The sequence below is a fragment of the Cricetulus griseus genome (genome assembly GCF_003668045.3).
Source record: "Cricetulus griseus strain 17A/GY chromosome 1 unlocalized genomic scaffold, alternate assembly CriGri-PICRH-1.0 chr1_0, whole genome shotgun sequence".
NCBI classification, from domain to species: domain Eukaryota; kingdom Metazoa; phylum Chordata; class Mammalia; order Rodentia; family Cricetidae; genus Cricetulus; species Cricetulus griseus.
The window spans coordinates 239,676,313-239,699,366 of NW_023276806.1; the positions used below are offsets into that span (position 1 = coordinate 239,676,313).

The 23,054-nt window shown below is 36.1% G+C and overlaps 1 protein-coding gene across 5 annotated transcripts in view; it reads left to right on the forward strand.

Moving 5' to 3' along the window:
- The window catches only part of Ddx60 (DExD/H-box helicase 60), a 126,604-nt gene that overhangs the window by 27,560 nt on the left and 75,990 nt on the right, over positions 1 to 23,054 (forward strand). For all 5 annotated transcript variants that reach the window (XR_004771810.1, XM_027394067.2, XM_027394068.2 and 2 more), the window contains exons 6-14: positions 1,253 to 1,369; positions 4,419 to 4,580; positions 5,953 to 6,111; positions 8,557 to 8,698; positions 9,301 to 9,456; positions 16,107 to 16,212; positions 16,642 to 16,757; positions 17,524 to 17,684; positions 21,710 to 21,962. Coding sequence is in view for 4 of the 5 variants with exons in the window: in XM_027394067.2 (XP_027249868.1) it covers positions 1,253 to 1,369; positions 4,419 to 4,580; positions 5,953 to 6,111; positions 8,557 to 8,698; positions 9,301 to 9,456; positions 16,107 to 16,212; positions 16,642 to 16,757; positions 17,524 to 17,684; positions 21,710 to 21,962 (1,372 nt within the window). In the remaining variant the exon portion in view is untranslated. The remainder of the gene's footprint in view (positions 1 to 1,252; positions 1,370 to 4,418; positions 4,581 to 5,952; positions 6,112 to 8,556; positions 8,699 to 9,300; positions 9,457 to 16,106; positions 16,213 to 16,641; positions 16,758 to 17,523; positions 17,685 to 21,709; positions 21,963 to 23,054) is intronic.

Genomic DNA, 23,054 nt, shown 5'->3' on the forward strand with positions numbered 1-23,054 from the left:
CAAAGGTATGTCTCTGTTGCTGAGATCCACTAGTGAAATGACAGACTAGGGGTTGCCTTCATGAGAACTCACCAGAGCAGATTAAAGGAAGAAAAGAATGTGGTAGATTTATATCTTCATTAATAACCTCAGCCAATAATTGACTGGCTCTTGAAACAATCAGAATTCAAATTCCATGTATATTTGAGAACTACTTTGTTGAAATTTCAGTGTAAAGCATGTGTGCCAAACTTATAAATAGTTTGCTTATTTTCACTAGTTGAGGTGAATTCCATGTATGAATATTATTCCATAGCTTATCAAAATAGGTTTAGAAGCAGTTAATACGTCCCTCTTTGAGAATTGCATCATGCCCATCATTGCACATTTGCATACACGTAAGTAGTTGTTTTAACATGACAGGGTAGTTTATTGTGCTTTTATTAGGATTCTTATCATTAAAGTATTCCTAACTCTGACTGCCAACTGTGAGCAGAAACAGGCATGGGCTTTAGTTTTATACCCAGGGCAAATAGTACATATTGAGTTTATGTTGTGTTTCTTTTTTCTCTTCATAGACCGGGTCTCACTGTGTAGCTCAGGCTGGCCTGGGACACACAAAGCTACACTTTCCTCTGTACCCCTGGGTGGTGGAATTAAGGCATGTGCCACTATATCCAGCCCAAGTTTGTTGCACTCTGTTGATAGCAGTTTCTGAATCTGATTTCTGAGAAATCTTGAAAACATTCTGCCTAGAGTAAACTTTAATGGAGAATTTTATTTATAAAATGATTTATGTCTTAATTCACTAAAATTTACCTTAAAGAAGCTTTTTTTATTTTTTACATTAACTGATGATTTGATGACTACTTAGAATTTCAAATACAATGAAATATATCTTATGACTCCATTTGTAGACTAGTGAAAATGCCATTGAAACTGGTGGCAATGCCTATTTCTAGTAGATACCCATCGGGAAGAGATTCTAGTCTCCTCTTTAGGGTGCTTATATGAAATGTGTCATAGTGAAACACATTGAATTTGTATTACATGTAACTTTGTGAAACTGCTAAAATAAGGTGCTCCATTGCCAGATGAGATAAACAAGTATTGCCTGGAAGGGTTTCCAAACATTGCTGACCAACCTCCATTACATTAGTCTAGATTTTAAACTGAGGACTGCACTATAATATGATTGTTTCTTAAAGTTTTGATCTTTCTAGTTGGGAAATAATAATTTTATTTGTAACAAATTATCACACTTTGTTTTTAGAATATGAATGAGATTATGATTGCTTACAAAGGCCTGATTCAACATTTGGAAAAACACAGAGATGAGCATCTAACAACTCTGTTTGGAGATTTAAAATTCAACAATGTGATGGAAAAGGTACTAGAAATTGAAAAAAAAACTTTTTAGTTGAAGTGTGTGTGTGTGTGTGTGTGTGTGTGTGTGTGTGTGTGTAATCTTGTGTATCACTCCTAGAGTTTTACCTTGTTTGAGACCCTCAAGCTTCTAGGATTTCTCTGGTCTAATGGATATAGTAACTGGACTCTTGTAGCAGTGGTGAGTAATAGAGATACTGGATGTCTTTCCCCTTTTCCTGGTCTGAGTAGAAATGTCTCTATTTGCCCCTGTCAAGTAGGACTAAGATACTCGGATGCAAAGAAGATGAAGCTGAAGTTCTCTGATTGTTTATATCATGAACACAGTAGTGGAAATATACCTCAGTACTATTGTTTTTCCCTCAGTTTTATTGTTGTCATATTGCATTGACACATTTTCTGGTATACATATATACTTCATCATGATGTAATGCTTTATTAATAAGTTCTTGGGTTCTGTTAGCTATATTTCCTGTTGAATTTCTGCATTGGTTGGTATCTGTGTTACTTAATTGTAATTTTCAGTTTTTGTCTTGCCTTACATTTATTTGTAAGCTTTTTTGTGCTTCATAGAAAAGGTTCTTCAGATTTTCTTTTTAATGTTCTGAAATACTGTCTAGATCAGTGGGATTAGCCAGTCTTTGAAAACTTGGTAGAATTCTCTGGTTGAAGCTTGGTGTCTATTGTCAGGATGGTTTCTTAGTCATTTTACCAACATCATGGATATTGCTGTACTTAAGCCTATTAATACTAAGAGAATCAATTCTATAATTAATTCTGGGAAATTAGTAATTTGGCTTTTTCAAATTTGTTTTCTCAAAAGTTTCTTAATTAGACTTTTAAAAACCTTTGAAGTGATTTTCTCTCCCAGTGTCACACTCTCCTTTATTTTTAATACATTTGTGATTGCTCTTATTAAGTTAATGATGTTTGTCTAATTTCAGTTTAAGTTTGGAATTATTAACTAGATATACAGAACTTTATTCTCTTAGGCTATGATTTCATCTTTTACGTTCTTTTGATTTTTCTTGTTTCTTTTTTTCTTTTTTTGATATGAGCATTTAGTCTACTCTCTCAATTTGATGTTAAATGTTTAGTGTGATGTTTTCCTTTGAGAATTGCTTTCATTGCATGACATAAATTTTGATATAGAGACAACTATTTTCAATGTAGTCCACAGATTATCATATTTAATCCTTTTATTATAATTTTAAAAGTATATGACTTCAGTTTGCATTTCTTTTTTCACATGAATGACTTAATAGGAATTGAAAGTTTTGGACAGGAATGATGGGATTGTGGTAAAGAGCAGTAGCTGCTCTCACAGAGAGTCTGAACTTGAATCCCAGCATCACATTGTGGTCCACAACCAACCATAACTCCAGTTGTAGGGAATCCCATGCCATTTTCTGACATCTGTGGGCACCAAGCACATGTGAGCTACAACTGTATGTGCAGGCAATACACACCTTAAAGTAAAATGAATAAATCTAAAAGAAATAAAGAAAAATTAAAATTCAGATTAAAAGATTACTTTTAAAAATGGCATTTGCATATCTGCAGATTCAATATTTCTTATGATTGTTCTAATTCACTCTTTAATAATATCAATCTTTGTATTTCTCATAAAGTTGTAAAATCTCTCTTTGGTCCCTACGAAGTCTTAAGGTATCACAAGTATAATGGAAAACTTGACATATTCTCCAGATGGAGTATGTTAGTTCCCCCTGACATATTTCATGATACTACTATTTTCTTTTTTAATTGAAGAAGAGGAGATTTTGTGCAAAACACCTACAAAAGCACCCAATTCTTTCAGAAAAATGATTGCTATGATATGTGTTGTTTCTAGATGACCCACAAATTATGTGTGCATATAATTTAAGAGAATACAAGATAGGGGGCTGGAGAGTTGGCTCAGTGACTAAGAAATCTTAATCTCTCTCTTTCTCTCTCTCTCTCTCTCTCTCTCTCTCTCTCTCTCTCACACACACACACACACACACACACACACATGCAGGCAAAAACATTCATAACAATAAAATAATAAAAATTAAAGTCTAAAGAACATAAAAATTCTTGTGAGTAATCTGGTGCCTTGGTTCACATGGGAATACAGGGTACTGTATCTCTAAATTTCATCAATGGAAGTATGGTATTTAGATTCCTTATTGTTATGTATAGCTTGTTTATAATGTCAGCACTTAGAGGCAGGACCCACATGTTTTCAATTCATCCTTTAAGTGACACCATGTATTTTACAGTATTGAGGATATGGTAGATATACACCCTTTTGTTACTTTTCTAAATTTTTACATACATATTTTATAATTTCATTAAAATTCTTAAGAGTAATATTTTTATGGACATATGCTATTTCTTGATTGCTTTTTTTGTCTTTTTTTTGTTTTGGGTTTTTTGAGACAGGGTTTCTCTTTATTGTTTCAGAGGCTGTCCTGAAACTCGCTCTGTAGGCCAGGCTGGCCTTGAACTCACAGAGATCCACCTGCTTCTGCCTCCTGAGTGCTGGGGATTTGCTTTTACAAATAAATCTGTGATAAACACCTTGGTGCACACATCTTTGGCCAGATTTTGGATTATTCCTTCAGGTTAGATCTCTAGAACTTGAATGAAAAGTATCAATTTATTGAATGGCAGTTAAATGTATTGTCATATGCCTTTGCCTGTTTATAACTTCATTATCAGAGTTACTTTGATATCATGAAAGTAAAAAAAGTGCAAATATTTATATCACTAAGGGGAATAAGCATTTTTTCTATTTTCTCATTATTTGAGTTTCATTAGAGAATTAATATTTACAGAGTCATGAATTTCTATGTTGATTTACAGGGGTTTTTGTGCATATATTTGTTAACAGTTTTCTCAACATTTTTTGAAATAATTTTGCCACTCAAAATTGTGTTCATAATTTTTTTAGTGGAAATAGCTACAGTTTCCATATGGTCATATCCACCCATCCCTTGTGATATAATCATTAGGAGTAAATATATTTTCTAATTATCATGACATGTTACAATTTTTTGCTATGACAGGCTTGTGAGACTATATCTCGGCTCACGCAACTCTGGCCAGAAGGATCTGACATCCGACGAGTCCTTTGTGTCACTTCATGCTCCCTCTCTTTGGAAATGTACCACTGTTTTTTAGAAAACGGAGAGGAGAAAGCATCCAAGCAGACATGTGAAGTCAAACAGGTGTGGTTGTTACACAGGGATGCACTCTGGCTTTCCTGTTTTATTAATTTTCACCTACTATTTCCCCCATGTGGCACTGATATTTTCTCTTGTTTCTATGAACGTCAAAAGTAGGAAAACTCCCTACAACTCATGATATAAAGATTTATTGTGCTCCATGATTTATTGTGTTTCCGACAGGTGTTTCACATAGGAATATTTAGCTCCTGTCACCCAAAAGGCAGGCAAAAGGAGAAATAACCTACTATGCTATTGTGCTTTGGGCTTTTCTTGTACATGGAATACTCAAGACAGCCTTGCAAGACAGGCATTGTTATTTCTATTACACATATCCAAGCACAGACTTTCAGCTTTGGAGAGCAACAGTCCTCCAACTAATGACGCTAAGTAGTAATGTAGATTGAATTCAGGTTTATCTCTTGCAAATTTCTCAGTGACTTTGAAAGATACTCTCACACTGTGGTGTTTGGTACCCTACTGGTTCTTAGGTTTCTTTATTGCAGAAAATGACAAGAATCTGGTGGCTAGTTGAGATTTAGCTGTGACTAAACATTCACCTCTGCATATACATACTCATGGACACAAAGCTATACACATGTTCACATACCATTTTATATGTAAACTGAGTACTACGGAATCTCAGCTAGTCAATCCTATTAGCTTTACCCATTTCAGAAATGGATAAGGACAAATTTTTAATATTTTGCTTTGCAGTGTCTCCTTAAATATAATTTTTAATGAAATCATTCTACATGATTAGACATGCAATTTTAAACCATCTCTATATCATGATAGTAAGTTAAACTTTTCTACCTGGAACTTGTAATCATTTAGACCCTCTCTGGCATCCTAGGAGTGTTCCAGTGAAGTCTTCTTGCTCTCCAATAAGCCAAAATATGTGAAAATAGCATTGATGTCCTTGTCCCATGATGCTAAATCTATTTCTTTATCTGTGTTGTCATTGTGCAGTTAAACCTTTTAGCTACATTGCTACTGTGTTGTCCTCATGGTGGCAGTCCATATTGCCTTCATGGTAGATTGATTAGACAGTAGAGAGTGTTTAGCATGTAACCCTACCCACCCAAGGTCCCGTGAAACCTCCCCTTCATAACCTAGTTTATTACCTTATACCTGGAGTCCCTGAAAATACGTAATCAGGCTATATACCAACTTCTGCAAAGCTAGAAGCTTCCTTCTCCCTTTGCCTCAAACATGTTTAAGCGCAGCCTAGTTTCCGGGTACATATTCTCTCAGAAATGAAAAATGTGAAAATGTGGGATTCCCACATAGAGAGCTTGGCTACAGAGTTTGTGCTTCAACAAATTGGGTGTGTAGTCTCCCAGCCTTCTGCCCTCTGCTTTATTTTCTTCAGGAGAAAGGCAATTGTTTAACCCTGAAGGACGTGGAAGACTTCTGTAAGCTGCATTGCCTCAGTGTGGTTTTTCAACTCCATTTACCCCTGTCCCAGAGAGCACAATCAAGATTCATCACTTCTGGTTGGATTCAGGACCTCAAGACTGTCTTTAAAATGGTAAATTTAACTCTCTATTTTCTTATACTTTTGTTTTAACTACTTGATACATTAAAAACCACAAAACACATTTATAAGGGTAGTGTTAAATGTTGGGGTTTTCAAAGGTCGGCTTGCTTACATCAGTTACCTGACTAGTCTTAACAACGATATTAGGTAGTAATGACAAAAACCTCATGGCATGTATCCAACCCAAAGAGGAGCCTCTCAAAATTTTCCTTCTTAAAATTCTTGTCAGCATCAGGATTATATGTCATTAATGGAAGTTCCCAGTAACCACCACATTCTGCAGTGAGAAAAACCTGGGGAAATGAATACAAGACTTTATAACTTTTTACCATTACAGATTATAGATAGAGAGATTCTGGAGACCTTAGGAAAATGGAAAGCAAACATTTCTCTAGAGCCTTCCAAGCAAATCAGTGCTGGAATCTGTTCAGTTTATTCTCCTCATTCTAAGTGAGCAGATTTTTCTGTTGTTTCTTGCATGGAAAGTATCCATATATATAACATTGCATGATGTCATCTTTAATGACTACTAGTTACATCTTTATATACAGTGTATATGTATATGTATTTATATATATTTACATATATATATATATATATATATATATATATATATATATATATGCCATGTATACTTTCTATTAGGATTCTGAGATTAAATAGTCAAAAAAAGGTCCTATGCCCAATGGAATTAGGAATGTGCTCTTCCAACCTGGAAACAGAGTGAGATAAATATTCTTCATTGCCTCACCTGAACTCTTTTAGATGGTTACATTTTATAGAGAAGACACATAGTGAATTTTAACAACTACTGTGAAGGAATAGTTAGAGTACTTTAGAATCTGATAATGAAAAGATCTAGCCAAGTTTGCCAGAGTTTCTCTAAGAAGTTATATGATCCATGTCTTGAAGGATTGTTAAGATTTAGCAGGAAGGAGAGAATGGAAACCAGATTCTGGGAGAAGAAACATTATGTGTGATTGCCCTAAATATAGCATGGCCAAGGAACTGGGGTCCATCCAGTTTATCAAGGACAGAAAGACTATGGGGTTAGTGATGGAGCTGATATAGTGTGTGAGAGAAAAGTCATGCAGCATCCTACAGATCAGGGTAGATAAATTCTTTAAAAGTTCATTGGGTTCCTACTAAATAGTTTTAACTAGGCTATTGGCACTTCTGTATTTTAAAAGTTGTTTTTGATTGCAAGGTAGACCACTCACTGTAGATAAAAACCTGGATTTTGGGGGGAGATTAGGGGACTATTTAACCATATATGTGTTGAATATACCAGGAGAATGACTCCTGAGGTCAATCCTTGGCCTCCATGTACCTGCACACATCCACAGCACACCCATGTCCATTCAATGTCAGGGTACATTCAATGTCTGCATTGGTGAACATAGCTGTTGCAAGGGAATTTTTAAAGAGTTCTGTGCTGTAGAAAATATGAGACATAGTGAAGATGACTCTATGTAGGTTCTACTAATTCTTGAGAGAAAATTCTGTATTCTAAACCCCATATGTGGGCATTCCTCTAGTTGCTTTGTTAGTCCTTCAGGGGTAGAATACTCTGAGTCATTAATAAAAGGCAAGAAGACTTCTGGATCCCATTTTTATTTAAAAACTTTAATATGTGTCATTTCAGGTTAAAATATTAAACCTACTCATGTCTGCAATTAAAATAAACATGTGCCACCAGTAATGTCTTTTGGCTTTTGTTATAAATTTATTTCTAAGTTGTATTAAATTATTTTGTCACCTTTATGTAGTTCAAGTCTGGAACACAAATGGGAGCTGGTGTGAATGACTTAGGTGTGATACAGACTTGAATGACTGCCTTCTATGTACCACTTGTTACTGAAGAATTTTTGACATTTTTTAACACACAAGGAAGTACTTTATGTTAAAAGACATTATTTAAAAAATCTAAGTATTTGACAACATTCTAAGATGGACTGGCAGGAGTACTTGAAAACTTTATCTGCTCAAGAACAGTAGCTTCATTCTCCAACTTTGGGAATGCTTGGGAAGCATTAAGTTTTAATGCTAAGGGAGAGTGGGTGAAGAGATCTCCCACGGGAGGCTCTCACTTTAACTCTAAACCATATACTGTTGTTGTTTGCTCAAGCTTTGGCAGCAGTGAGAAAGAGACGACAGAACTCAACAAAAACCATGTGAAGTTTTATTAGGGAGGGGTATTGAGGGGAGGGGTTGGTGTCAGCAAACAGGAGAGTGAAGGGGAGACTGAACAGGAGGCCCTTGTTTAAAAGGGAAAGCTTGTGCATGCATACAGAGTACTTGTGCAGCCGTGCAACCCATGATGTAGCCATGCCATGCAGGCCCTTTGAGTTGTCCAAATATCTGCCGATGTTTATGGAGTCATTCTACATATTACTGTGGATGTGAAAGCTGTCAATAACTTTTTTTTCTTTTCAGAAAAAGTGGTGCGAGTATTTTATCCTAAGCAACCTGCACACATTTGAATTGTGGAGTCTGAATTCACTTCACCTTTCTGATTTAAGTGATGAGCCTTTGCTGAAGAATATTGCATTTTACTATGAAAATGAAAATGCACAAGGTATCAACTTACTAAATAAGACACATCAACTTATTATTAGTGATGAAGGATTTTAAGTTTTTCCAAGAGATCATCTCTATACTTTCTTTGTGGAATTTGGTTTTTTTTTGTTAGAATAAGTTTTTTTGTGTTTTTATAATCAAAGAAAAAGAAAACATATTTTGAGAGAACAGGACTTGAGAGAGTAGCATTGGAATGTCTTTGAAATCCAGATTTGGTCCCTGAATATTGTAGGCATTGGAATAAATTAGCTACTTATATGAAATAATGATTCTTTGCTAATTTTTATTCAATGTTATTGGTTTCAATGCTATCTGTGGTAAAGCATCTTATTATAATGAAATAATTGAATTTCCACTGTTATAATTAGTTAAGACATTAATTTTTAATATTAAATTGTCAAACAGAAAAGCAAGATCAGATTTAAGATGGGTCATGGTGCTGTACAGAGTGATGATTGTTTTCATTTAGATTCATTGGGAAGCTCACTGACAATTCCACTGTTTGCCTCATAGTTCAGAGCTTGGTGACTTTACTGAAGTTGTGTGCTTTTATGCTGGTGTCAGTGCTTTTAATACAGTGTATTTTTAATTATAACCCAGGCCTAGATTTGAATGTAGGAGATGTCATCATGAAAGAGTATGTACATCTCTGGGACACTGTGTCAAAGTTGGTCAGAAAGTTTGATGTGGGAAAACCTTTTCCAGTGCGAACAACAAAATGTCACTTTCTTAAAAAGACCCCATCACCAATCAAAGGTAACATATTCCTAACTTAAATTGAGGGGGAAAATATCTCTTGAGAACTTCAAGTAAAAATCATTTTCTAGCACTTGTGTTTAAATAATTGTTATGTCCATGTGGTAGTGAGCTTTGACTAATATTGAAAATTCATTTGTTTGTAATTAACGTTACCACTTAAAAAAAATCAAAACCAAATGTCAGTGAATTCTGTTTCTACCAGTGTGACTTTTGTCAACTAAAATATCAATATTCTATTATGTCATGATGTCTCCTCCCCAAATACTTGAATTGGGGAAGCCTACAAATTAACTCTACTCATCAAAGCCAGAGTAGAGACTGGTGTGGTACTGTGTTCAGCGTCTGTATTGTATAGTAACAAAACAAACAGCCATGTTCTGGGAGAAATATGAGATACCAAAGAATAATAAGGAGCCAGCATCTCCCTTAGAAAGCCCTTTCCCAAATCACTGCATTTGCCTTCTATGTGCTACGGATGTACAGTGTGTCTTTGGTGACAGGCACAGGAGATGACACCAGAGCCAGAAGGTGGTAGAACAGTTTTCAGAAAGCCCAGGTTCATGGGACCAAACTGCAAAAGGTAGCATCCTAGACCTTCCTTTCAAGGAACAGAAATAACAAAGAGTCCCACTGGGTGTGGAGCATAACAAATTACTATTGAGAGTTTGGAATTTAAACTGTGAGGTCACAGACCACTCTAATGCAGTAAATGAAAGTAACTGGAGAGACCTGGCAAATTATTATGAGGAACAAATAATTAAACATTTGTTTTATAGGATTATGTGTCAAAGATGGATGCTGCCGGAATTTACGAAAGAACTGAGAAATAACTAAGAACACAATTAACCGTGGACTTAGAAATGATAACAAGTATTATATACTTCCTGAGTATAAATTAAAAACATTTAAGAGAGATTAAATGTAAAATTAGAAGTGAGAAAAATAATAAAAACTCTAAAACAATATTCATTTCCATAACCAAACTTGTAGAAATCAAAATACTGAGTGGGTTTAAAAGTTGATTGGATATTAATAAGGGGGGAGTTTGGGCACCATAAATATCTAGAAAAAGTGTCACACTTAAGGTTGGAAACAATCCTCACTGGTGATGTGTCCTAGCATGTGTGGCGCTATGGGCCCAGTGACCAGCACAAGAAAACAAAACAGGTTAAAAATACTGTTATGAGAAATAATATAAGCTAGTTATGGAAAGAAAAATATTATGTGATACCATTTACATGCACAGTCTAAAAATATATATTCAAGTAGAGCAAAATAAATAGGTAGTTATTGAGGGAGTTGTATTAGGGGATGGGGAAATGTAGATCAAGGGGTACAAATTTACACTTATGGAGAATACTAGGTCTAGATTTGATTACTTAATAATTCCCCATTTATTCCCCCATTTATCAATAGGGTAATGTACTCTATTAGGGCTAATACTAATCATATTATATATTCCACTATATACAGTAGTGATTTGGGAAAAGATTAAGATTTTAGGTAATCTTAATACAAAAAAAAACACAAAAAAACCTACAAGAAAATACAGATAATATTTAATATAGTAGGCTTGTTAATTTTCCTGACTGTATCACTAGTTTACTCTGTGTACATTTTTGTTTTCCTGGTGTGTGTTTCTTGAGATAAGGTGCTATGTAGTCTGGACTAGTCTTGACCTCACTAGGTAGCTGGGTATGATCTTGAATTTCTGATCCTCCTGCCTCCACCATCCAAGTGCTGATATTACAGGAATGCACCACCAGGACCACCTATGCCTGCATGCCTATCTATCTATCTATCTATCTATCTATCTATCTATCTATCTATCTATCTATCTATCTATCTATCTCTACCATCTATCTATCTATCTACAAACACACACACACACAGATAAATGTCTCAAGAAAAGTATCCTAAAGCATGGTATATACCTTAAATAGATAGAAAATTAAAATTCAAAACACAAGACATTAAAAGACATAGAGAATGAAAGCCAGCATCTGCTCCATGGAGAGGGTAAGACCTCCCATAGGAAGTCTACTAAGTCTGTCCCATCATCTAGTTGAGGCAGGACCAAGGCACCTCTCCACTCCCACACCCCTGTGTCTAGGCTGGGCAAGGTATCTCTCCATATGGAATGAAGTCAGTTTGTGCATTAGAGTTAGATGTTGTATACACTGGTAGTGGCCTCATAAATTTTCCCAGCCACAGCATTCTTGGATATGGTTTGCCAGCATTTTATTCAGTATTTTTGCATCTATGTTCATGAGGGAAATTGGTCTGTAATTCTTCTTATTTGTGTGTTTATATGGTTTGGGTATCAGGGTAACTGTAGCTTCATAAAAAGAGTTTGGCAATGTCCCTTATGTTTCTACTGTGTGGAATAATTTCAGGAGTGGTATTAGTTCTTCTTTGAACATCTGATAGAATTCTGTGCTGAAACCATCTGGACCTGGGCTTTTATTTTATTTTGGTTGGGAGACTAATGATAACTGTTTCTATTTCCTTAGGGGTTATAGGTGTATTCAAGTTGTTTATCTGTTCTTGATTTAATTTTGTTATGTGGTACTTATCTAGAAAATTGTCCATCTTCTTAAAGTTTTCTCACTTTTGGGGAGTAGATTTTCTGACTGTTGTTATGTTTTTGTTTTTGTTAATTTGGATATTCTCTCTGTGTCTTTTGGTTAGTTTGGATAAAGGGTTGTTTATTTTTTTGACTTTCTCAAAGAATCAACTTGGTCTCATTGATTCTTTGTATTTTTTATTTCTATTTTATTGATTTGAGCAAGAAATATTGACTATTTCTTGCTGTCTACTCCTTCTGGGTGAGATTGCTTTATTTTGTTTTAGCACTTTCAGCTGTTCTGTTAATTCACTAGTGTTGGATTTTTCCAGCTTCTTTATGTAGGCATTTAGTGCTATGAACTTTCCTCTTAGCACTGCTTTCATTGTGCCCCATAATTTTGGGTATGCTGTGTGGCCATTTTCATTGAATTTTAGGAAGTTTTTAATTTCTTTATTTATTTCTTCCTTGATCCAGTGGTGGTTCCATTGATCATTGTTCAATTTCCACATATTTGTGGGATTTCTCAAATTATTGTTGCTGTTGAATTCCAACTTAAAGCTCTGGTGATCTGATAGGATACAGGGGATTATTCCAATTTTTTATATCTGTTAAGGTTTGTTTTGTTAACAAGAATGTGGTCTATTTTAGAGAAGGTTCCATGTGGTGCTGAGAAGAAGTTTTATTCTTTTGCATTTGGGTGGAATATTCTATAGATGTCTGTTAAGTCCATTTGAGTCATAACATGTTAGTTTCCTTATTTCTCTGTTAAGCTTCTGTCTGGCATACCTGTCCAGTGGTAAGAGTAGGGTGTTGAAGTATCCCACTGTTAGTGTATGAGCCTTGATTTGTGATTTAAGCTTTAGTAATGTTTCTTTTACAAATTCATGAGCCCTTGTGTTTTGAGCACAGATGTTCAGAATTGAGATTTTCTACTAATGAATTTTTCCTGTGATGGGTATGAAATGACCTTTTTTTTAACTTTTTTGACTTTAGTTTGAAGTCTTTTTTGTTATACATTGGGATAGCTACACCAGCTTGTTTCTTAGGTCTATTTGATTGGAATTTTTACCCCAATCATTTGCTCTGACACAATGTCTGTATGTGAGGTTGAGGTGTGTTTCTTGTATGCAGTAGGGCTGGGTTTGTGAATAGATGTTGAATAAATTTGGTTTTATCATGAGATATCTTGTTTTCTCCATCTATGGTTATTGAAAGCTTTGATGGGTAAAGTAGTCTGGACTGGCATCCACAGTCCCTTAATGTCTATGTAAGGTCTAACCAGAACCTTTTGGCTTTCATTGTTTCCATTGAGAAGTCAGGTATGATTCTGATAGGTCTGCCTTTATATGTTACCTGGATTTTCTCCTTTTCAGCTCTTAATATTCTTTCTTTCTTTTGTATGTTTATTATTTTGATTATTATGTGGTGATGGGACTTTTTTTGGTCCAGTCTATTTGGTGTTCTGTAAGCATCCTGCATTTTCATAGGCATGTCCTTCTTTAGGTTGGTAAAGTTTTCTTCTATGATTTTCTTGAATATGTTTTCTGTGCATTTGAGTTGAACTTCTTCTTCTATCCCTATTATTCTTGGGTTTGGTCTTTTCAAGGTGTCCCAGATTTCCTGCATGTTTTGTGTTGAGGATTTGAAATTTTCTTTGACTGATGATTCTATGTCCTCTATCTTGTCTTCAATGCCTGAAATTACCTCTTCTATCTCTTGTATTCTGTTGATTATGCTTGCATTTGTGGTTCCAAATCATTTACCCAGATTTTCCATTTCCAAAATTACCTTGGTTTGTGTTTCCTTTATTGTCTCTATTTGAGATTTCAAGTCTTGAATCATTTCATTCACTTGTTTGATTTCATTTTCTTGGTTTCCTTTAAGGGATTTGTCGATATCTTCCAACTTTTTGTTTGTATTTTCCTCCATTTCTTTAAGAGAATTTTTCAATTCCTCTTTAGGGACCTCAATCATCCTCATAAAGTTATTTTTTAGTTAATTTTCTCCTACATTATCTGTGTTGGGATGTTCAGGTTTTGGTGTAGCACCACTAGTCGGTGCCTTATTGCTCTTTACATTATTGGGTGTGTTCTTACCTTGTTGTCTATACATCTCTTCCTCTAAAGGTATAGGTGGAGCTTGTGCTTCATGGAGTCTCTCTCCAATTAGTATAGGTGGGGGTGTGTGGCTCCATTGACCACTCCTTCAGTCACAAGCAGAGCAGAGACTCTGCTGAATGCTTCTCTTCACGGAAGTGAGCCTAAGGCTCAGATGGTCACTCCTTGAGCTGAAGGTGGGGCTATAGTCCTTGTGGGTGCTCCTCCCATTGAAGGAGGTGCCACAGCTCTGGTGATTGCTCCTCTAGATATAAGTGGGACTGATGGTTCAGTGGTTGATGTAGCAGTGGGGTATCTCCAAGCAAGAAACGGCAGTGGATGCTGAGTGTGACACAAGTACTCTTTCCTAGAGGAACTTCTTGTGATAGTTTCTGAAAGCTACTCCTGGAAACGGCTGCTGTTGTATCTCCCAGTGGTCACTCCTTTCTTCTGGGCCTGAGGCTCAGCCTCCCTCTCATGCTGCTCAGGGTCTCCTTCTGACACTGCTTTCAGGTTGGGCTTCGAGATTCCCACCGAAGCTGCTCTAGGCGTGAGGCTCAGGCCTCTCTCTGCCACTGCTTCCAGGCTGAGGTTCAGGCCTCCCACCTGAGGAGCATATTAAACTAGACACATTTTTTAGACACACAAAGTGAAATTGTAACATGTGAAAAATACAAACCCTCTCATCAGATTCAGAATTAACTCTAAAGGAAGAGTTAGTCAAATGGCAGATTTTTCAATAATGATAAAATGAAGTTCATGATGTAGAACAATTATAAATAATTATTAAACTGTGTGAGGGTAGAAGGTAGTATGCATATTTACAGAAATATAAAATTGGTTTAGTCATAATAGCATCTTTAATATTATAATGAATTTCAGGAAAAATCATTTAGAGGAAGTATTCAAAGGAATGGTTACTGAGAACTTAGGATACATACATATATACATACATACATACATATATACATACATACATACATACATACGTATATACATACATGTGTGTGTGTGTTTGTGTGTGTATTCTTGTCTTCTACGACAGTAAATTCCACCAGACAAAAGGTCCCTGGTGTAAAGAGTTTACTGTGCCAGTCAGAGGGTGGTTCAAATTTGATTAGTGAAGAAATGAAAAGCACTATCCAGAACCTGTCTCTGAACAGGTTTCTAATTTGGGAGAAAAGAGGTAAACTGGGAACCTTGTGATGGGGTTCACAGTATCTTGGAAACATCTCTTGTGAGGAATAAGAGAGATGGGTTATTTATTCTCCAGTTCCTGTTATGACTTTGGCTGAGGGTTATTCTCAATGCTTCTAACTTGATGACTGTGGCTATGGGGAAAAAAATACTTAAACTAATTGTTACAGAATGTGTCCTGGACAAACACAGGAATAGAGAGCATTGGGAGAATTATGAACAACACATTAAATTAAATTATTACAGCTATAAGATGTATCTGGTCTATTTATCATCCATCTGTCTATCCATCTATCTATCTATCATCTATTAATCATCTATTTATACTCTGTCTACCTACTTACTGTCTATCTATCATCTGTGTATCTATCAATTTTGTCATCTATCTACCTGTTTTGCATAAGCTGGTATATAAAGCAAAAAGAAGCTCAAAGGGAATATTGTAACAATATCAATCTCATCATCTTTATTTTTTGCTATTTTTAATTTCATTTTGACACAATGTATGTGATCTCTCAGATTGCTATCTAGCTAGCTAACAAGCCACCTACTTATTTATTTATATATTTATTTATATACCTATTTACTTAGTTATTATGTATTTATTTATTTTCTACTATATTCCAAAAGACTTAATGTGGGGAATAACTTTATGAGCAGTACTAGAATGAAATATAAATGAAGTTAGTATAAAGTGGTTTTAAATGTGAAATTTTTGAAAGCAATATATTGTCTTCCTTTCTGAAAAATTCACTTGATCATAATTCTTTTTATTTTGTGTACAGAAATTTCCCAGGAGAAGATGCCAAATTTGGGTTTTATTCCTATGTCATGTAGTTTGGTTGATGAATTTACTGGAGACATTTTGAAAGACTTGCCTTTCCTAAAGAGGTAAATCCTCCATATATTTTACTCCATAACTACTTGTTTGGAATGGGTAGTAGTTATTTATTAAATATTCTTTGAGAAATCCTTTCCTGAGTAATCTCCAGAAATATAACACATTTATGATAGTAAATATATGCAATATGTATTTGCAACATAGTGCCCATTAGCCTTCTTTATGACATCTGTATAATTTTAATTGGAGAACAAAGCACTCTACCACTATTTTTAAATTAATGAAACAAGGAAGGTTTGAGAGTGTTGGAGCCATGAAGTGGTCCCTGCTTTTGAAGTTTCTAATAAAATGCTCTTTTCGTTCTACCATACATGTTGTATCCCACGAAGAGGAGGACTATAGTTTTCAAAGTAGTAAAATGTGCTGGATTTGGAGACATGAAATTTGAAATATGCTTGTATTTCTTTTTTGTCTCACAGTGATGATCCCATTGTTACCTCACTGGTTAAGCATAAGGAATTTGATGAGCTTGTGCACTGGCATTCCCACAGACCTCTCAGTGATGATTATGACAGGACCAAGGCCAGTTTTGATGGTGAGCTTGCTGATTCTGCTCAAAAAATTGAAATCTACTTCACTCGGCTGTTTTTATTTTTTCCAACATAAAGACACATTATGAACACAAATCAAAAATTCTGAGGAAGAATATTCAACACAACATTGAGATAGACAACAGGAAGAATGTTAACAGAGAATTTTCCCTTTGTTTCCTGATGATTATTCATCTATAGTTTGTAGGTGTCTTAGGCAGAGTAGTACCGATGTGATCTTTGTCTCATGAGCTTGACATTAAGGAAAGATGGTTTGTAGTTTAAGAAATCTGTAAGGAAGTGGGGGAGATGACAGGTTAAAATGATATAAAAGAGAATGGGGGTGAGTGCATTACACCTATTGTCAAAGAACACATTTAATCAATAAAATTAAATAGCATTTTTTGTATCTGCTTTTGGAAGCAGGCTGTGAAAACTTGTTTTAAAAGGGTATGAGATGTTGATGCTGAGAATTGTTGCCCAGTGGAAGAACCCTTGACTTGAATGAAATCCTAGGTTTAACCCTATAGGGTGTGTGTGTGTGTGTGTGTGTGTGTATACACATGTTTGAAAATTTGCCACTTTTGTAGATATGCTAAAAGTTATCCTATGGATGAGATAGCTCAATTTAAGATACCTTCTTTTGCCAGACTGATCAGACAAAATTGTTATTCTCTACTAGAAAGAATAGTGCCTGTATATGGAATGATGTGGAGAGTTAGAGATGCTGTTGAGAAATCATTTTACATTTTAAGATCTTTTCTTTTTCAGAGCATTCAAGAGACCCCCGTCAACTTAGAAGTTTGCAGAAGTACCAAGTTTTTCAACGATTTTATGGGAACTCATTGGAATCAGTCTCTTCCAAGATCATCACAACTCAAAGTGTTAAACCCAAGAAGGATTGCAGTAAGTCTAGGAGCACAAAGGCACATGTAAGTTTCTATAAATTCTATTATCATCCAAAGCTCTTGCTGCAGTGGAACCAGTATTTATCCCTAGTTCAAGGACTTTGGGAGCCCACTCCCTATGGAGGGATACTCTCTCAGCCTAGATACATGGGGGAAGGTCTAGGCCCTGCCCCAAATTATGTGAGAGGCTTTGATTATCTCCAATGGAAGGTCTCACCTTCCCTGGGGAGTGGATGGTGAGGGGGTGGGATTGGGGTTTGGTGGGGAGCTTGAAAGGACAGGAGGGAGAGGGAACTGTCATTGGTATGTAAAATAAGATTGTTTTTAATTTAAATTTTTTTAAAATCTCTTGCTGATATTCTTTGTTAAATTGGTACTTTCTCGTCCCATTGATGGCTTCTTTCCATGAGATGCCATCCTTTTTCAGATGGGTGTACTGGTTTCAGTGAAATGTCTCCCACAGCCTTAGGTATTTGGATGTGTGGCTCCCAGCTGGTGGCACTGTGTGGAGAGGCTTATGAGGTAGGCCTTGTTGGAGGAAGTGTGTCACTGGAGGCTGACTTTGAGAGATTAAAACGTTGCCATTGTGTGTATATTCTCTGTTTCCTAATGCTGTTTAAGATGCAAACGTTCAGCTTCGAGCTCCAGGTGCCATGCTTCTGCACTGCCATCATGGATTCTTACCCATCTGGAATCATAAGCTTAGATAAACTCTTTCTTCTATAATTGTCTCGATCATGGTGTTTGATTATAGCACAGAAAAGTAACAAACACAAAAAGTAATTACATTTGTTATGATACCTGATAAGAAAGTCTAACATGCATATAAATGTTACCTATGATCCTATGTTACCTATGTTACCTATGATCCTCTCTATGCAATAACATATACTTATTTAGAGATCCAAATAAAGCACTAAGTGACTAAAGGCTTGGCTTAAAATTTTACAATAATAGTAAAATGTATGTTATTAGCTAATAACAGTCAGAATGTTTTTCCTAAAGGCAACAAAATAAACATAAAACATGTGGGTTTCTTTGCTTGATTTATACAGATTATCCTCATTTTCTCAAAGTATTTAAAAAATTAATACATTCACTCTTTTTTTTCAGGTACAAAGTTAAAGCTGTTCATTTTCCTTTTTTTCTGTACAGATTATTTCCCCTTAATTTTATTCATTTTATTTCTAGAGTAAAATATTACTATCACTATGTGAGAATTACATGCTAGCATTTCTGATAATATTACCTTGAAAACATATATTATATCTTAAAACTGGACTTATTAATTTGGCAAAGGTGAAGGTCATGCTTTGGACATTTGGCAATTCAAGCATTTATGGCCTCCAGAGCTAAGGATCTGAAGAAGGCTCTTACTTCTTGCAAACTCTCTGAATATCAATTATTTAATATATTGTGGAGAGCAAAAGCTTAGTGATGGGGGATGTCCTTCTGTATATATGTTTCTCTTATTGGTTGATGAATAAAATACTGTGCCCGATAGCGGCAGGGAGATAGGCAGGACAAGGAGATGAGGAGAATTCTGGGAAAGGTAGGTAGAGAAAACCTGCCAGAAAGAGACTGACTGAAGGAGTAAGAGGTCTGGACCCTTCTTGGGTAAGATAAGACCATGTGGAAATACTTAGATTAATAGAAATGGGTTAATAATTAAGACAGAGCTAACCAATAAGAAGCCCTAGCCATTGGCCAATAATTTTATAAGTAGTATGGTGTCTGTGTGCTTATTTGGGGCAAGGCAGTTGTGGGACCAGACATGACAAGAAAACTTCCAGCAACAGCTTAGCACAAGCACCTGGCAGGAATTGTGATAGGTCGGCCTTGTCAAATAGAGTTAGCATAACAAAATCATCGCAAGTGAAGTCTATAACTATCCCACCCACACAAAACACATGATTTTTAAACTCTCATTCCTGGATACTTAAGTTTGGGAAATGTTTAGCAAGATTAAAAAGAAAAACTAAGTGCTATTTCTTTGCCAGGTATCTAAATAATTAACAAACAGCACTCTCATAGAATGGTTAAAGTAGCACAAAACTTCGCAGAGTACCTGATGTTCATGCTAGTGTGAGTTTTCTCTCCTTGACCTCCTTCATAGTTTCACTGAGGAATAGTGACTAGCTTAGCTTTGCTTGACTCATCAAGAGAAAGCCTCATAAGTTCCCGCTTGCCATCATTGTCCCTTTCTTAGACAGTCAGGAACTTTTCAATATTGTATCCAAATTGGTGAAACTTTTCTTGTTCATTTAGAAACATCAAGAGGAGGAGGAAGGGAAAGAGGAAGAGGAGGAGGAGGAGGAGGAGAATAAGGGCAGAAGAGGAATCTCTTTCTTCCTCCTCTTCTTTCCCTCCTCCTCTTAGTCCTCTCTCTGGCTGTTTCTGTTACAAAATAACAACCTGGTAAAATTTCTCACCGTACAACACAAGTAGGCTGAAAAGAAATATAAGCTTCATCATTCCAAATATTCAAAATTAAAACTACTCATTAAATTCAACACCACTACTACTTTCTAAATGTACCCTATGACCAACAGTGTAATAAGTCTTCACATTTGAGACAAAGGAAGCAGTGTGCTTGATAGAAGTCTCAGGCTCCCCATTGTCCTGTGCAGAAAACTATGGCAGGTGGACCAATAAGAGACACTTACTTGAAAGTTTAAATGATCGGAAACCTCAAATGTTATTGATTGACATTAAGTAGTATGTGCCTTTTCGTAGCTTAATTTTTAGATATGAATCCCATGACTAACCTGAAAAAATGGGAAGTTTTTGTCAGAATTTTTTTGCTAATGTAATTCTTTAATTTGTCCTTTAAAAATATTTATTGTTTCTCTGTGTTTGTATGATGAGTGTATGTGGCAGTTGCCATGGTGTGTATGGGGAGGTAAGTGTGTGTAGGGGTATGAACTGTCATGTATGTGGATGTCAATGCAGAGGATGTCATAGTATGTATGTGAAGATCAATGCAGGGGACCATAACATGTTTGTGGAGGTCAATGGGGGATGTCACAGCATGTATGTTGAGGTCAATAGGGGTATTATAGCATGTGTGTTGAGGTCAATGCAGAATGCCATGTGTGTATGTAGAGGTCAATGGGGGTGTCACATTATGTATGTGGAGGTCAATGGGGGTGTCACAGTATGTATGTGGAGGTCAATGGGGGTGTCACAGTATGTATGTGGAGGTCAGAAGAAAGCTTTGTGGAGTCCTCTCCTTGTACCTTTACATGGCTTCTGGGGACTGAACTCGGGCATTAGGCTTGCAAGGTAAGCACCTTTACCTGCTGAACATGTCATTAGCTCTCTAATTTGACCATGTAAAACCACAGTAAAAGTGGGTCTGTATTATATTTAAATCATTTTGAAACACTTCCTTAGGTAAGGCAATTCATTTGTATATATGATGATTCCTATCCACTCCTTGCTTTCAGACCCTTTTTCTTATTTACTCATTAAACGTTTTGAATTAAATGTTTTTTGGCTTAGAGAATCCAGGCAACTTCCATGCAAATTTATCCAAGGATCTCAATCTAGGGAGGAAGAATGGTGCATGTATGTGCAGCATGAGAGCTGGATAGGTGCTTGCCTGAGGAAGGAGACATTATCATTAGGCATGGGATTCAAAGAGGGCTTCATGATAGAAGTGTCATGGTCACCTAGGGAGTAGAAAAGGTGACTTGGTAGGAAAGGTAGCAGAAATGCAGCTCCAAAGAGAGTAGCAGATGCCACTGCATGGAGACATGAATGAATCTTTACAAGGTCTCTTTTATTTTAATTACTCTTACCCTTTTCAGTTTAACTCTACAACAAAATTTATGAAATTATCTACAGAAAATCTTTATATTCACTGAGTTGAATTAATATGTTTTCAATCAACAGAGTCTTAATTTAAAGACATTTTTATGACTACTCAAGTATGGGATGATGCTCAAAAATCATTAGTTCATACTTAAAATATCATTTCATTCATGAAATGTCAATCTGGATTAGTTCTATCGTGTCACGAGTTGTGTTTCTCTTGATTTGGGCAGGAGACCAAGGCTGACATAATTGCTAGAGAGAATAAGAAGAGGTTAATTGCCAAGGAAGAACAAAAAGAAGAGCAAAAATGGAATGTCCTGTCATCTTCTATTGAGAAGGAGATGAAAAGGAATTTGAACTCTGGGATGCAGAAGCTGGAAGAGTTTTTGAAATCATGTAAAAGTAACTCAGTAAAAGTTCAAGCTGAAAAAGTAGGGTTAACAGCTTGCTTGACAGCATGGAGGGAGCACTGCCGAGCTGAAGGTGAGTGGCTTGTAATTCTCTTGTCTTACCTACCTTGATGAACTGGGGAGTTCAAAGTGACGTAATGATAGTGGCTTGTTATCTGCTAGAAATTTGTATGATAAGACTCATGAAGGATTTCCCCTATGTTTTTACCAATGAGCAATGACATCCCAGAGAGGTGGCCAATGGCAAAGCCATAGAACATTCATAAACACAATTAAAGATAGGTTTAAAATAACTGCTGACCAGGAAGAGAGCATTGTTAGAAGAACCAATAACAGCAAGGGACAAAGCAAGGACCCATCATTCACTTTTGAGTTCTGAAATATAACATTGTCTTTCTGGATAATTTGTATTTATGCTTACCTATTAACTTAGTTTTCCCTTGGTTGTTGTGATAAAAAAAAAACTTTGAAAAAAGCAACTTAATGGAGAAAGGAGTTATGCTGTCCAGCAGCTCAAAGGTACAGTTCCTTGTTGGGGAGGACATATATAAGTAGCAGGAGTTTGAAACAGCTGTTCACAGCATATAGGAAGGCAGGGAGTGACCTATGAAGGCACGCTCAGCTCAGTATCTCTTTTATGTAGCCCAAAACTCTGGCAGAGGACTTAGTTCCAATCACAGTTAAGATGGGTTTTCTTGCATCTATTAGCCTAATAAAGATAATTCCTTACAAGCATGTTCAGAGGCCTGTTCTCCAGGTGATTAGAGATCCTGTAACATTTACAGTCAACACCAACCATACAGACTTCAACACAGGTCCTTCCCCCAACCCCAGTGTACAGACTTCTTCCAAAGCCAGTGAGGTAATTCCACATACTCTCCTTTACAGTCTCTGGAGGGAAATAGGATAAAATGTAGAAAGAGGATGGTAAGGATGAAGTAGAACTGAATAGGTAGAGATGTGTAAACTGGCTAGAGATGTATGATTTACCTTAGCATACATTAATTGTTCTTCCCAACCACGACACTGAATCAGGATTTGCAGCTGGACTCTACTGACAGAGATCAGAATTTAGAGTGGCTTCAAGAATAGAGTGCTTTATTTCATTTAGAGATTGCTTGTAGGTGCTGTAGACTGTCTGCAGAGTCATTACTAGGATTTCCTT